The 15357-nt window shown below is 33.3% G+C and overlaps 1 protein-coding gene across 1 annotated transcript in view; it reads left to right on the forward strand.

Annotated features, from left to right (window-relative positions):
• Positions 1–1456: 1456 nt before the first annotated feature.
• LOC149477745 (glycine receptor subunit alpha-3-like) overlaps positions 1457–15357 on the forward strand; it is a 29592-nt gene continuing 15691 nt past the window's right edge. Inside the window, exons 1-4 of the mRNA XM_089710370.1 lie at positions 1457–1536; positions 8510–8657; positions 9509–9591; positions 10145–10371. Coding sequence (XP_089566496.1) covers positions 1457–1536; positions 8510–8657; positions 9509–9591; positions 10145–10371 — 538 coding nt within the window. The remainder of the gene's footprint in view (positions 1537–8509; positions 8658–9508; positions 9592–10144; positions 10372–15357) is intronic.

The raw sequence follows: 15357 nt of genomic DNA on the forward strand, positions 1-15357 counted from the left end.
TAACACATAGGATAGGTTTTATCCCGGAAATCCCACGGGAACGGGAACTATGCGGGTTTTCCTTTGAAAACGCGGGCGAAGCCGCGGGCGGACATCTAGTATATTATAAAACAGATTGTCTCGTGAAAATTCATAAATAATGATCCCATTAGGCATTATAATTATATATGCAAATAAATTTTTTTAATTAATCCAATCGATTTTCCCAATATAACTTCCAAGCTCCACCATAAAAAGACGTTAATTTAAACAAAGCGGTATATAGTTAGCAGTTCTATTTTCAGCCACTCACGCTATTGGCCCTCAAGCACGTTCGATGGGTAAGGGTTTTGTGACAGACCCACCGCAATTTGGCAGCTCGAAATAATGGGTTCCGCAGTCCACTTGAAAGAAATGCCAGAAATGTTGGGTTATAAGAAAATAAGAGTATTTTAGACGAACATGCAAATTCAAATCTTAGCATTCGAAGCAAGCTTCACGGATACTTCAAGAGACAAATACAGTTTTGAAGTGTCAAGGACATTACAGTCTTAGTTATTTGTATAATGGCAAGTGCCATAGTTACTAATTATGAGCACAATATAGGTAATGCAGATATAAGAAAATTAATAAAATTTGAATGTGTATCGTTTTCATAGAGTTCTACGGATTTTGCCGATATTACCAACATGTTGAGTTCCAGTCTCTCAAACCTAGAGCCTTTCACTGCATGTCAGGACCCGCCACGTACATACGTATTTACACGTATTTAGTTGTTTTATAAATATAAAGTACTAGAGGTCCGCCCCGGCTTCGCCCGTGGTACATATTTCGCAATAAAAGGTAGCCTATGTCCTTTCTCGGGTATCAAAATATCTCCATACCAAATTTCATGCAAATTGGTACTTACTTACAGTAGTTTAGGCGTGATTGAGTAACAGACAGACAGACAGAGTTACTTTCGCATTTATAATATTAGTATGGATTAATAATACATTATCATTGCATAATTTTTATTATGAAGACGAGCACACAATATAAAAATATTAACAGAATCTATCACTATTTATTGCTATTGCTATGCAAGTTATTATTCTTCTTGCAATCTAACAGCAAATGTATTGAGAGCTTTTATCTTTGTTTCACCATAATTATGTCACATACATACTTATTAAGATGAAAAAATATGTCGCGCATGCGTTTTCATTCAATAGAAAAATGAAAAAATTTACCGCCATTAGTTCGCTGTTTCGCGCGCTTTCAACCGCAACTGTCAAAAATATTTTTTTCTCTGTGCCCAATAAAAGCGGCAAAAGTATCAACGTTTAAATGAATTAAATAATGTTGCTATTAGCAAATAGATACTGTAATATAAGGATGTGGAAGTAAAATTAGTTCGAGTTTAAAATTAGACATATAAATAAATTGTACAATAAATAGATATGTATTTATAGCTGTTATTAAAAAATAAATTAAAATGGCTGCTGAAAGGCTGCTGTGGCTGGCGACTGCATTGCTTCGTCTCTGGTTAGGTGCTGGGGATTTGTGTTATGCACAGTAAGTAAAATTGATATTTTATAGATACTATAAGTGGCGTTGTAAAAGGTCACTGCTCTTGAGTTCTCTACAATATCAATAGATCTGTATTTACATAGAGTGTATTTTAGTTTTACATATGCTTTACAAATGAAAATACTTTCAAATGTAATCTGTACATTAAAAATTGAAAAAATAAGCTGATATCAAATAATCAGTCTGTAAAATAGTCTCTTTGGTACAGTGGTTTGCGCGTGAGCGTAAAACAGAGGGGTTCAATTCCCGATGGGGTCTAACTTGTGAAAGACCCGTCATAATCAGTCCAGACGTGTCAGAGATTATAAACTAATAGACAGACATACAAGAAATGTAAAAAACACTATTTTGGTACCTACATGTACCGAAATAGTAATTTATTATACATCCATTTAATAAATAAAAAACTGTTGTTTTAATATTACAAATAGTTTTATTATTGGCATAGATTTATGACTATGTATATTATATTATATTATATCTAGACAATCAGTTTTATAATATAGAGGAATTGAATCAAACGAGAGTATCTAAGTTTTCAATTTCAAAATCGTTAGAAAAACTATTTAATTGCACTACAAAAATTAATAATTATCAATACAATACAAGTTATTCAGTAGACAGAAAAATTAATGTTTGATTCCTGATTGTTTCAATTCGTTTTTTTAATATAAGATTATGTTGAAGTAAGTATTCTCATACTGTATTTAATTATAAACGAATCGCTTTTATTACACAAAAGCCTTATTGTTTATTTTATTATAACTAATAAATTTACGTGAATTAAAAAATAGTGGAAAATCGTGTAAATAACAAAATTACAAAGAATCATTTTATTTCGACTTGCATTCAGTTGTATTGTAAAAACGCTGAATTGTTAATGAATTGAAATGATTCGTATTATCATTGCATTTGTTTTATTAATTGCCTGTATAAAACTTGACCTATTTTGTCAGAGACAAGTATAATGTTTTCGTTCGCCATTTTCATGATTAAAATACGGTTAACGCACTTACTAGTATGAACTTAGAAAAAATAGTTGCGCCTGGTAAAAAAATTATAGCAAAAAGTACTGGGAGGAAATTTTTCTTTCTTTTTTGTAACAGGAAAAAATATATATTTTTATGTTACTTAGTGACATATCACACTAGCGGATTGCGAGCGGTTTCAAAGCGGAGCGGGTGCGCAACGAATACGTTGCGGTTGCGCAGCGAATTCGTTGCGGACGCGTGGCAGATGCGCAACGTTTACGTCGCAGTCATGTACACTCATTAACAAAATGGAATCCGTGCTGGTTGTTACTTATAACTTGTGATAGTATAATAATTATGAGATCATTATTTTTTACGAGTTTCATAACATGTTAATGTTTAGGGTATTGTTTTATCTATTAAATCTTGGTCGAAATGCAATCAGATAACTTAATTGCTCATTAAGAAAGTTCGTTAGTGAAATAAATGTTAAAGCTCCTTAACTAAAACAGGGCTATCTTATTATTAGATAAATAGCAGTGAATAGAAAATTTTATCAAGCAACCAGCAACTCACTATCACTTTGCTCATAATTAGGTTCACAAAATCTCTTTATAACATACGTTGCTATGGGAGAGATTATACTGGTCAGTCGTTACATACTTTTGGAATGTATGGTACATTCTAAAAGTCCTAGTAATTCAATTTTATAGCACCTTTTTTTAACAACTCCAGTTGTTATTACATCTTTAGTTAACTGTTAAGTAAGTGCATTTCCACAGTACGGTTAAAAAATTGAGTGCTACAGAAACGATGGAAATACAGTCAAAGTTCCTTATTCGCGCTTCCTTCATTCGCGGTTTCACTATTCGCGGGTGGAAAAAATGCGACCTAATTTCTATATTCGCGGCCCAAAACTCTTTATTCGCGGATCAAATCGGTACATCGGTACATACATGTAGGTATTTACCTAAATAAAAATCAATTGTTATCCTTAGAAAACGCCTGAACTACAACTACGAATTTATAATGTAAACTAAAAAAATTTTAAATGCCTAAACCTGAAGATAATACCTAATTAAATGGTAATTAATAAATATGTACGGTCAAAAATTTCAATAAAACTGATTTCTTTATGTATTTGCTTCCTTATTTCGTCACCTAGGAACGTATCCCCTATAACCCCATACAAATTACCATTCCATATTCACGGTTTCTCTATTCGCGGCACATTTACGGAACCTATTGCCCGCGAATAAAGAACTTTTACTGTATTGAATGGAAGTTAGGCAAGGCGGAAGGGCTGGCTTTTGTGCGAGAGTATACAAAATGACGCGTCCGCAACGAATTCGCTGCGCAACCGCGGCGTGTTCGTTGCGCGCCCGCAACGTATTCGTTGCGCACCCGCTCCGCTTTGAAACCGCTCGCAATCCGCTAGTGTGATATGGCACTAAAGACATGGCTGATTAAATTTTGTATAAAATTTGGCATAGGAACAACTAAATTACATAATATTTCATACACAAAATATGTTCCATAGAATTTCATACAATAATGACTAAAAATAGAGTTTGTAAGTATTCCACTCAGGAAAAATCATTAGATTTGTTTTATATGAATGAAATGAACACAATTTGATGAATAGTGAAAATAACTTGTTGAAATATAATCTAGTTGAGCGCTATGATAATAATATTAACTTTTTTACTACCCCTTCATTACAGTCCCACTTTTATTTCTATTGAAAATTGTTTATTGTGAAGAGAGAACAATTATTTGCGTTCTATTGCATTTAGTCGAATAATAAATATAAGTATTCAGCCTGTGACTTCGTTCGTAAAGTGTAAACTAAAAACATTTGTCGTAACTCTGACATACCTATACATAATACAATATACCTACATATTATGTACCTATTTAGGTACCTACTGTTTACTGAATTTCTACCTGAAATAGGTATATTTTAATCAAGATGCTACCAATTTGTTATAGATTTATTTTCAAACTGGGGGAGGTTTATTCAAACTTACTCCCCACTTAGCGGGCGAATTTCCGCATAACATTATAAGATGTACGTTAAAGATAGGCTGGTATTAAGTTAGTTATAATTTGTTTATATAATATGTATTGCTATGTACTAAATGGTTATCTACTCACGATAAAAGGACTTACCAATTAATGTTCTGTGCATTTTATTGGCTTTTTCGCCAGTTTTTATATATGTAATTATATCTAGTATACTTACAAGGAAATTTTACTTTAGAGTTAAGCTGAAACTTAGCTAAGCTAATTAGCTTAAAATATTACTCCAACTTAGTCATAAATGCATGTTTCTAAAAAAAAAACAATAATTCTCAAAAAAATCGTTTATTTTTGCTCTAAGTATGTCTTCCCATTTTTTATGAAACCACCTGGTACCTACTGATCCTAGTAAAATTACAAGTTTCAACATTCATAATAATACTAGCGACCCGCCCCGGCTTCGCACGGGTGCAATGCTGATACTAAATACACTACAGAAAAATTGTGAACGTTGTATAGGTATAAAAATATAGCGGCCCGCTCCGGCCTCCGGCATCGCACGGGTATAAAATACATAGCCGGGCGGCCGCAAACGCTACGTCCTGCAATTTTTAAATCTGTAATATCTTCGAAAATATTCACTTAAATCATACGGTGTAAAGGGCCATATAGATCTATATTAAATGAACAATGTATCCATGGTATTTAATTGGTTAAGGATTAATGCTGTATTGGTTAAAATCGCTTCGAAAATTAGCCATTATTTGTCGTAAAAAGTAAATGACAAAAAAAAGTTATTGTGGGTTATCCATAAGAGATAGACATATACCATCGCGGACTTTTCTGTAGACCTTTTCAATGTGTATAATACTTAGTACATTATTTTGATAAAACTCGTAGGGTTCAGCCTGCGTTTGCAATGTAAGCGGAATAAATGTAATTTTTTACGACATCACATTAGAAACCTCAAAAATAACAGTACTTCTCCACTACTTAATGGATCTTATTATACATATAAACCTTCCTCTTGAATCACTCTATCTATTAAAAAAAACCGCATCAAAATCCGTTGCGTAGTTTCAAAGATTTAAGCGTACAAAGGGACATAGGGACATAGGGACATAGGGACAGGGAAAGCGACTTTGTTTTATACTATGTAGTGATGATGTACTTTTCAGTCCTAATAATATTAGATTTAACAAGATTTGGTAAATAGTAAATACATATTCAAACTGTGATAGAGCAAAAGCTCTATCATATCTTACGACAATTATGAACAGTTTATTTTTATTGGATTTGAATAAAACTCTATCTAACGATCTATCTATTTTCGAATAATTTTTATGCATCTTACGGTCTCTATCTTTAAAAACTTTTCTTCTACTGGCTGTTGCTCGCAACTTCGCCCACGTTATCAAGATAAATTTACATTGGACAAACAAACAAATCTTCTATTTTATCAAAATACTTTCTTAGCAGATTTTAGGCTACATGCTAGGATGTCTGCATGCCAAATTTCATCCTATCAGTGCAATTCTTAGACCGTGCGTAGTCATCAGTCAATCACTCAGTCACCTTTGCGCTTTATAAATTACTAGCTTTTTGACCGCGGCTTCTTCCGTGATGTCGAAAGTTTAACTAATTATAATAACCTTCTTTTTATTTAATAAAAAAACTGCATCGAAATCCGTTGTGTACTTACCTAATTTTAAAGATTGCATACGTAGAGAGTAGGTATAGACGGCAATCGCTGGAAAACGACTTTCTTATAGGTACCTGCTATGTAGTGAAGTTTAATAATTTTAGGTCCCTTGACGAGATATTGATTTTGGTACTTATGAAGAATAAAAATAATCTCTTTCACGATCTATTAATAGACAATTAAGTAACACAAATAAATTGTTCCGCAAACTTGAAGGCGATTTATTTCTGCAGTTTGAAATTTTTAATTAAAACTTGTCCACACGTTCGCAAAGTTCTTCATCAAACAATTTAAGCTGGCTTAAAAATGTCAATACGGTAACAAAAGGCATAGTGATGTTGGTTTGTATGTCGGTATATCGAGGGGGTCACGCGTTCAATTGGAATCGATAAAATCTCAGTGAAAGCTTTTCTGAATGCTTCCTGTGTACAAGATCGGTTGTATTGCATAAATATCTCTCTTCTATTGCAATTTTGGTGTTTAAAAGCACTTTTTAAATGAGTTTTGCTTTAGGATTCAAGAAAATGGATGAGTTTTCTGTCAATTTTTAACCGACTTCAAACAAAAGGAGGAGGTAATCAATTCGGCCGGTATATTTTAATGTTTTCTACTGTTTCTTCTATTACCTATAAATCTTATAAATACTGCTACTATATACTAACAGGATAGTCGACCAATGATAATAGGACATCGTCCTTGGTCTATCCTGGTAGAAAACAAAGATAATATAAAACAAAGACTCAACCACTCAGGAATAATGTAGCTTTCTGTTGGTGAAAGAATTTTGAAATCGGTTTTGTAATTTTTCACTATACCTATTCGTTCCAACTTCCAAACAATCAAATATTTACCTACTTTTTCTTCATAGTCTTTAGTCCCCTATCGTCCTTATGGATAATCTCTTTTAATGAAAATTTTATCAAACCTCTCATGCAAGGATTGTTTACACTAAGCTTTTTATAGAAGATGGATTTGAAATGTTTAAAGATTAGAAAATAAGTGTAACTGACCTCTGGGCCACATCTTCACTACATAGTATAAAACAAAGTCGCATTCTCTGTCCCTATTTCCCTATGTCCCTATGTCCCTATGTCCCTTTGTACGCTTAGATCTTTGAAACTACGCAACGGATTTTGATGCGGTTTTTTTTAATAGATAGAGTGATTCAAGAGGAAGGTTTATATGTATAATAACACCCATTAAATAGTGGAGAAGTACTGTTATTTTTGAGGTTTCTAATGTGATGTCGTAAATAATTACATTTCTTCCGCTTACATTGCAAACGCAGGCTGAACCCTACGAGTTTTATCAAAATAATGTACTAAGTATTGTACACATTGAAAAGGTCTACAGAAAAGTCCGCGATGGCATATGTCTATCTCTTATGGATAACCCACAATAACTTTTTTTTGTCATTTACTTTTTACGACAAATAATGGCTAATTTTCGAAGCGATTTTAACCAATACAGCATTCCTTAACCAATTAAATACCTTGAATACATTGTTCATTTAATATAGATCTATATGGCCCTTTACATCGTGTGATTTAAGTGAATATTTTCGAATATATTACAGATTTAAAAATTGCGGGACGTACCGTTTGCGGCGGTACCGGCCGGCCGCGGCCGGGCCGCTATGTTTTTATATACAACGTTAAAAGTTTTTCTGTAGTGTATTATTTTAGTATCAGCATTGCATCCGTGCGAAGCCGGGGCGGGTCGCTAGTCTTATATATAAAAATGAATCGCAAAATGTGTTGGTAAGCGCATAACTCGAGAACGGCTGAACCGATTTCGATAATTCTTTTTTTATTATATTCCTTGAAGTACGAGGATGGTTTTTGTGTAGAGAAAACGTAAATATGTACCACGGGCGAAGCCGGGGCGGACCGCTAGTATTCTATAATATATAATATATTTAATTATATTATTAGAAGAGAATATGTAGCCGTATAATACCTATTTATTAGAATTTAATACAAAAAAAACATTAAATACGGATTTATTTAAATGCTCTCGTCACACATTATTATTTGTTTGAACGCGCTAATCTCAGGAACTACTGGTCTGATTTGAAAAATTATTTCGGTGTTAGATAGCCCATTCATCGAGGAAGGCTATATATCATCACGCTAAGACCAACAGGAGCGGAGCCACGCGGGTGAAACCGCGGACCGCAGCTAGTTCAATATAATTATGATGACTTCATTCTATAGTTGGTAGGTATACCTACCAACCAATTTTTTAATTCTTCTTTCACCAGGTCAACGCTCCTATCCTTCCAAGATCTTCTGCCAGATGACCCTCGGTTGTACGACAAAATGCGACCGCCCAAGAAGGATGATCAGCCCACTATAGTTAACTTTCATGTTACTGTCATGGGATTAGATTCTATTGATGAGAATTCTATGGTAAGTTTAGGTTTTGATACCTACTGCTGTTCACGACGACACGCTCCGCCAATTTTGGTTGAAGTGAATGCTTTTCCCTGATAATTCTATTAATTCAGTGTTAAGGATTAGAGTGTATACCGTTAAAACTCATACTTAAGCGGAAGCTTGCACATATAATACCTAAAAATTAGGAAGAATAGTGGGGCGTGACGTCGAGGATTAATTCTATCTAAATTATTCACGAAGAAACTCTATGATGAAAAAAAGCAATCAGTGGTATAAATAATTTGTTTGTTGATTTTAATTTGGAAAGTAGGTACTTATTTTAATAATAAAGATAACAGATTTCTATCGCTTTCTACTTGAACTTGAATGAATGACGTTTATTTAAAACTGGCATTGAATAGCCTAAAATGCGCATTAACTACATTCATTGAAGCAGTCAGTCACCTCTTATTAAAGGGGTTTTATTTGGAGTACGATGCTCCAAAACGTAACAAGACGCCATAAAATTTTTGAGGAAATATTAAAAACTTACATTTTACTCGCACTCCGCAAACACCCTGAGATCTTAATGATGCATATTCAACCAGAGATGCTGTTTTATATAGCGTTTTGTAACCTTTTTTGGGTGTTTTTTGTTACTAGGCACTACCACATAGGCTACAGTTTTCCTGTCAAAGGTTGTGCCTAATATAAATCGTTCTCGTATATTCACTCACAAAAAATTGTAATGCCACTCTGTTAATAAAAATGTTATTCGAATAAAACAATGAATAACCATATTGATATTAATAAGATGCTAATTATTAAGAAACAAAAGAAAATACAATTTTATGTAGCGAATTTATTTTGTATTTTGTTTAAAGACGTACGCAGCCGACATCTTTTTTGCCCAAACGTGGAAGGACTTTCGCCTACGACTGCCAGAGAATATGACTACGGAATACAGGTACATACACGGTATCTCAATGTACATACATCATATTATTGTGATAAATAACATCTAACAAAAATCATTTAACATTTAAAATATTAAAAATATACTATGTTGTAATTCAACTAGTTTCAAACAGCTTCGCTCAGTGGTCAAAATAATTTTTATAGTACAAACATTCATACTCTTTTCGATAGGCTGGGGCTAGAATTTATCAAAATCCTTCAGGTTATCTGCATGCCAAACAGCACAATCGATCCTGTGGCCTGAAAATATGGCAGATGGTTGTTTCATATATTTTTCCAGTTTTTTATAGGCAATATGCACATTGCTCGCCCACTCCGTGTTTGGGTGGTAGCCAGTGGTAGCCTGAAACACATGCAAAAAAATAATAATTACAACCATCTTACAACAAATATTCCCAGAAAATGGAAAAGCTTTTTATATGGAAAATTGCTTTTCTATTTTTATCATATGACAGAACACGTTTTTATTCAATTAAAAAATACCGAACATGATATTATCATCACATCTAGGTATATTTTTATTCAATATTTTTTGTTAACAGGTTACTAGAAGTAGACTGGCTGAAGCACATGTGGCGACCAGACTCTTTCTTCAAGAATGCGAAGTCTGTCACCTTCCAGACGATGACCATACCGAATCATTACGTCTGGCTGTATAAGGACAAAACTATACTATACATGGTGAAACTAACCCTGAAACTGTCGTGTGCTATGAACTTTTTGATCTACCCGCATGATACGCAAGAATGTAAGCTGCAAATGGAAAGCTGTGAGTATAAACATAATTTATAATATAAAGGTCGTTCTATAAAGAAAATTATGGGGTACTTTTTATATCACTTTATGTGAGGATACTTAATAGTAGGTAGCAAAGAAAATTGATAGAGCCATACATCTGAAAAGTAAAAAAAAGACAACTGAATTATAGGTATATCACAATGTAAGGCCTCATAACTGTTTTGTTATTCAATGACGAAGCAAAATTTAGTTCATACGTTTAGAAATTTGGATTTACACATATATAATATAATTTATATATATAGAAATGAATCGCAAAATGTGTTGGTAAGCGCATAAGTAACTCGAGAACGGCTGAACCGATTTCGATAATTCTTTTTTTATTATTTTCCTTGAAGTACGAGGATGGTTTTTATGTAGAGAAAACGTAAATATGTACCACGGGCGAAGCCGGGGCGGACCGCTAGTAATTTATACATACAAATATAAAAGGGTTATTAATACAATAGGCAGATCTTTTAGTGAGAATAAATTTAATGGGTTAAAAACACTCAAACGTAGAGTACATAAAAGCGGTAAATATGAAATGCGCGGGAATCAAAGAGATTTCTAGAACAATCTACGTTCGTTAACCGGTTCATGAAAGAAGTAAAAGGGTTTTACGCAAAATGTGTAAAAATATTCGTTTATATACGTGTTATTCGAAATACAAACTCTGGGCTTTATAGCTAAGGGTATGGTAGAGCCTGGTGCTTATCTGTTTACGTTTTCGTGAATGTGAAAATTGTTTAAAATTATTTTTCAGAAGAAGATTTTTGACATGTACTTACAGTTAGAAGCTTACTCCAGATATTTCAGAGATTTAAACATGTCATAAGAAGTAGGTATATCGTAAATATTGGTGAAATTATGAAAACTAAATTCTTGGTTTTATCATCGGTTGAAGCAACGGGGCACACTAATCCGAATTTTGACATATTTTTACACAAAAAATACTAAACAGTAAACATATATATTAGTATTTAGTAGCGGAAACTTATTTTAAAAACAGAATTGATGTTGAATAGGTATGCCTTAAAATATAAATATGCTATATTAACTTGGGTATAAAACACGCAAAGTCACCTCAGGAATGTACCAGATACAAAATTGTCCGACTTTTGACCCCGTAAGGTGTGAAAATTACACTTAAACACCCTTTCGCTGACCTTTCTTAAGTTTTTAGTTCTCGTATTTAAACGCGTTATAAAATAAATAGAACAATAATTATAGTGCAGTCAGTTGTTATTTAAATGAGACCAACCTACTTTCGTTAGAAATACTTAAAACGACTCATAAGACCAAAATAAGACGCACATTGCAATGGATATTTTTAACTACCCACATATTATTAAAATATATTGTATCCCAGAAACAAATGTAATTTTCAATAGCTGGGTCCACACCGGACTATCCACCGCGATCCGATCGCGCGCGGCAGGCGCGCGATCCAAAGATGCAGGCGGTGTGGACGTGCCGCCTGCGATACATGCACGCGTTTTGGGAGCGCGCGCTCCCTACCTCGCGCGATCCGTTTGCGGTCGGTTTTAATTGTGCCCGCTTCAAGCGACTTCAGCTATTAGGCATCGACTTTTTTTGTAGAGACATTTAATAGAGGATGTTTTAATATCCCCCTTCTAAAAATAGCGTTATTTAAGTAATTATGTAGGTCAACTTTTTTATTCTTAAGTCTAACACTTAACCGTAATATGTAGATTCTGACCCTTAACCGAATACTGAATACCCAAACTTACAAATTACCTATAAATAGTATATCATAAAGTACCTACTAAATGTAAATAAATGATAATTAAGCCAGTTTATTTTTAAACCCTATCTAGTCTACATAAAAGAGTCTCCTCCAGAAAGCCTATCAAAAAATTCTCCAATGAATATAATTAGGCCCAACCCTGAGTGTAGGTCAACACTTGCATTATTCAAGATGCAACTCAGCTGGCCGTCAGCATATATTTTAATGAGGAACTAATTTTACATTTAATTTGCGAACTGTATAACCTTAGGGTATGGGTTTTCGGTTTTGTGAATGACTTGAATGTAATGTACGTTTAATGTACACTCGTGTATAATAGTAATGTATTGAATGTACGGAAGGAAAATTTAAAGGAAAACTTAAAATTTATTGAGTAGGACTAAAATAATGCAAGGATAATGTGTAAATAATACTTGGGTTGGATAATGGATTGGAAAATTGAATCCTTTTTCTTCGTTTTTTAAATTGCAATAGTTTTTTTTTTAATAACGTTCTGTTAAATATTCTTTATTCGAACGCGTGAAAGTAAAATTATGCCAGAAAAATCATCACGTAATAACAACAACAATTTGTGAATACTACTTTCCTAGCAATTTTATTGATTTCACTTCATTTCAAACGAAAAGAACGAATAGAAGACTATTTATATTAGTGAAAAATTAGATTTTGTTTTCTTTTTCCATAAAATAATATCTAGTAGAATTGAGTAGGATTTTTTTAGCATTAGGATTATAGAGAAATAATTTTTCCTCCGATGTATTATGTACAGGAAGCTTATAGCCTCTCCAAGCCTTTAGTAGGTATTATATGCGTAGGTATATTCGATTATGTCAAGTGTAAACATCGTAGAGAATTTTATCATTTACATATTATACTAAGTAAAGCATTCCTAACCTATTTCTAACTATAAAATCTAATTAGGTACTTGCGACGAATCCATACCTACTATAATATTATAAATGCGAAAGTAACTCTGTCTGTCTGTCTGTTACTCAATCACGCCTAAACTACTGAACCAATTTGCATGAAATTTGGTATGGAGATATTTTGATACCCGAGAAAGGACATAGGCTACCTTTTATTGCGAAATATGTACCACGGGCGAAGCCGGGGCGGACCTCTAGTTTTCCATAAATTTTAGTACGCATGGAATATCCATGATTTTGATCATTTTATTTAAGCTAAAATATAATTATCCCATTTCCATTTAACTGCAAAGCATGTATACAATTTTAAATACCAAATGCATAGAGCGTTTGAAAGCCGTCAATTAAAATTAAGTTTTAAATAGCAAAAGTATAAATAAATCACGGTAGATTTAATGAGGCCGTTTGTGTCAATAGCCTGTGTTCTCATTTTCAGATATCAAAGATAATTAGGTCATAGATTGGGTCAGAACTCGGAATGTCGCTCCTGACAATCTCGGTTGGTAAAACTGGCTTCGATTAAAGTTTTAGTTTACACACAGACACACATAAAAACATAATATTAAATAGAAATATTACGTGTCCATTTTATTGATTGTCTTGTTTGTCGATCTGTTTGATACGCTAGGTACATGTATTAAATTCGGTGAAATTAAGAGCCTATAGGAAGGAAAGAGCAGCATAGCACCAGCAAAATCAGTTATATTATTGTTATTCGTAACACCTAGTTATTTGTTCCACTTCATGGATACAGATGTGATTTTTTAATATTATATTGTATTAAACAATGACGCGAAATTTAATTATTTTAATAAAAACATGAAAATATAAGACAGTAAATAATCAAAAGCACGAAAAAATTAGTGCCTACATTATTTTGTCACAAATAACAATACAGAGGATTTAAGCTCTATGTTTTGCATACATAAAAGCCCAACAAAGCCGAAACCTACACTGAACGCGTGTTTTTGGAAACAATTGAAAAGCATCAAAACACAATAGGTGCTCAGCACAAACATTCGACTCGAGTGTAGGTAAATTTTGTCGGCGATACATAAAATTGATTCCTTGAGCTTCAGAATGTGGGCCAAGAGTCCTCGATGGCTTTCACTCTGTGATGTCAGCTCGTTTTTATCGTGAAGATCAGTGGAGAGTCATGATGGAGGCTTAATGTTGCCAATGTAAAGAGATCTCCATAAATAGGTGAGGTACTCGAATGTTATTTTGGACCGAGACTGAAGTTCAGCCTTGGAGACGTGCGTTGGCTTAATTGGGGATGTTTTGTCGTGTGTTGTGTTCTTAATGAGTTGCGTGAAAATTGGATAGTAGTTTTATGGAGACATTAAAAAATTGCCTTTTTCCTAACTTTAGATATAACCGTTAACATACCTACCCTTTGAATCTACATGTTTACTAAAAATAAAAGTACTGAATTCCTTCTTCTTTTCTTCTTCATTATAAATGTAACCAATCATAATTTGCTTAGCAATTTTAAAGTTGCTGTTGAACCGTGACTAATAATACATTACAATAATAACACAAATATTGAACTTCGTTTTTAAGAATATGAGATTTTATGATTTATTTAGTTTAGGTTCCTATAGATACAATAAATAATAAGCTATTATTATTTTCTATGTTTACAGTTTACTTACCATTTAGTTACTAAATTTAGTAAGACAATTTTTTTTTTGCTTACATGAATTTTTTTTCACATGTTATATAATAAACATAGCTCATGAAAGTTACTTAGTTGTAACTAATCAGCGTTTCAGCCTGCGGCTTCACTACAGTCTACAGCTACGTGCTCTACGAAATTTGACCCTTTTTAAAAATATTTAATGGTACAGAAACGTTGGTTACTATTTCATAATACGTACGGATTTAAATTGTACCGAATATATTATAAGCAAGAAAACGAAATAACATAGTGAAATGAAAATATATCCTGTGTGATACATTCGATCACAGTAAGTGCAGGATGACCTATTTGTACTTTCATACCGTATAACCTAATTCCTATTTGCTTTGGGTAAAAATCACACCCGGATGCAATTATAATTTTATTTACAGATGAAATTAATGCGTTATTTAGGAAAATAAAGCTATGTTTTAAAAATGCATAAAAGCTCTTAACAATATGCGGAACATGAAGAAAACGTTATTGCATACAGAATTAAAAAAAAAGACGTGTGGCACTCGGGGACTGCCGCGGTAAAGCTATTGCATGCTACGCCTTCAAGCCACACCTCCGCGCCCGTCGGAGTGGGGAGCGTGAGGT

This window comes from Colias philodice, chromosome 24 (assembly GCF_061535455.1).
Source record: "Colias philodice isolate Cphi_HAF_F1 chromosome 24, ilColPhil1 Martin Lab GWU primary, whole genome shotgun sequence".
Classification (NCBI taxonomy): domain Eukaryota; kingdom Metazoa; phylum Arthropoda; class Insecta; order Lepidoptera; family Pieridae; genus Colias; species Colias philodice.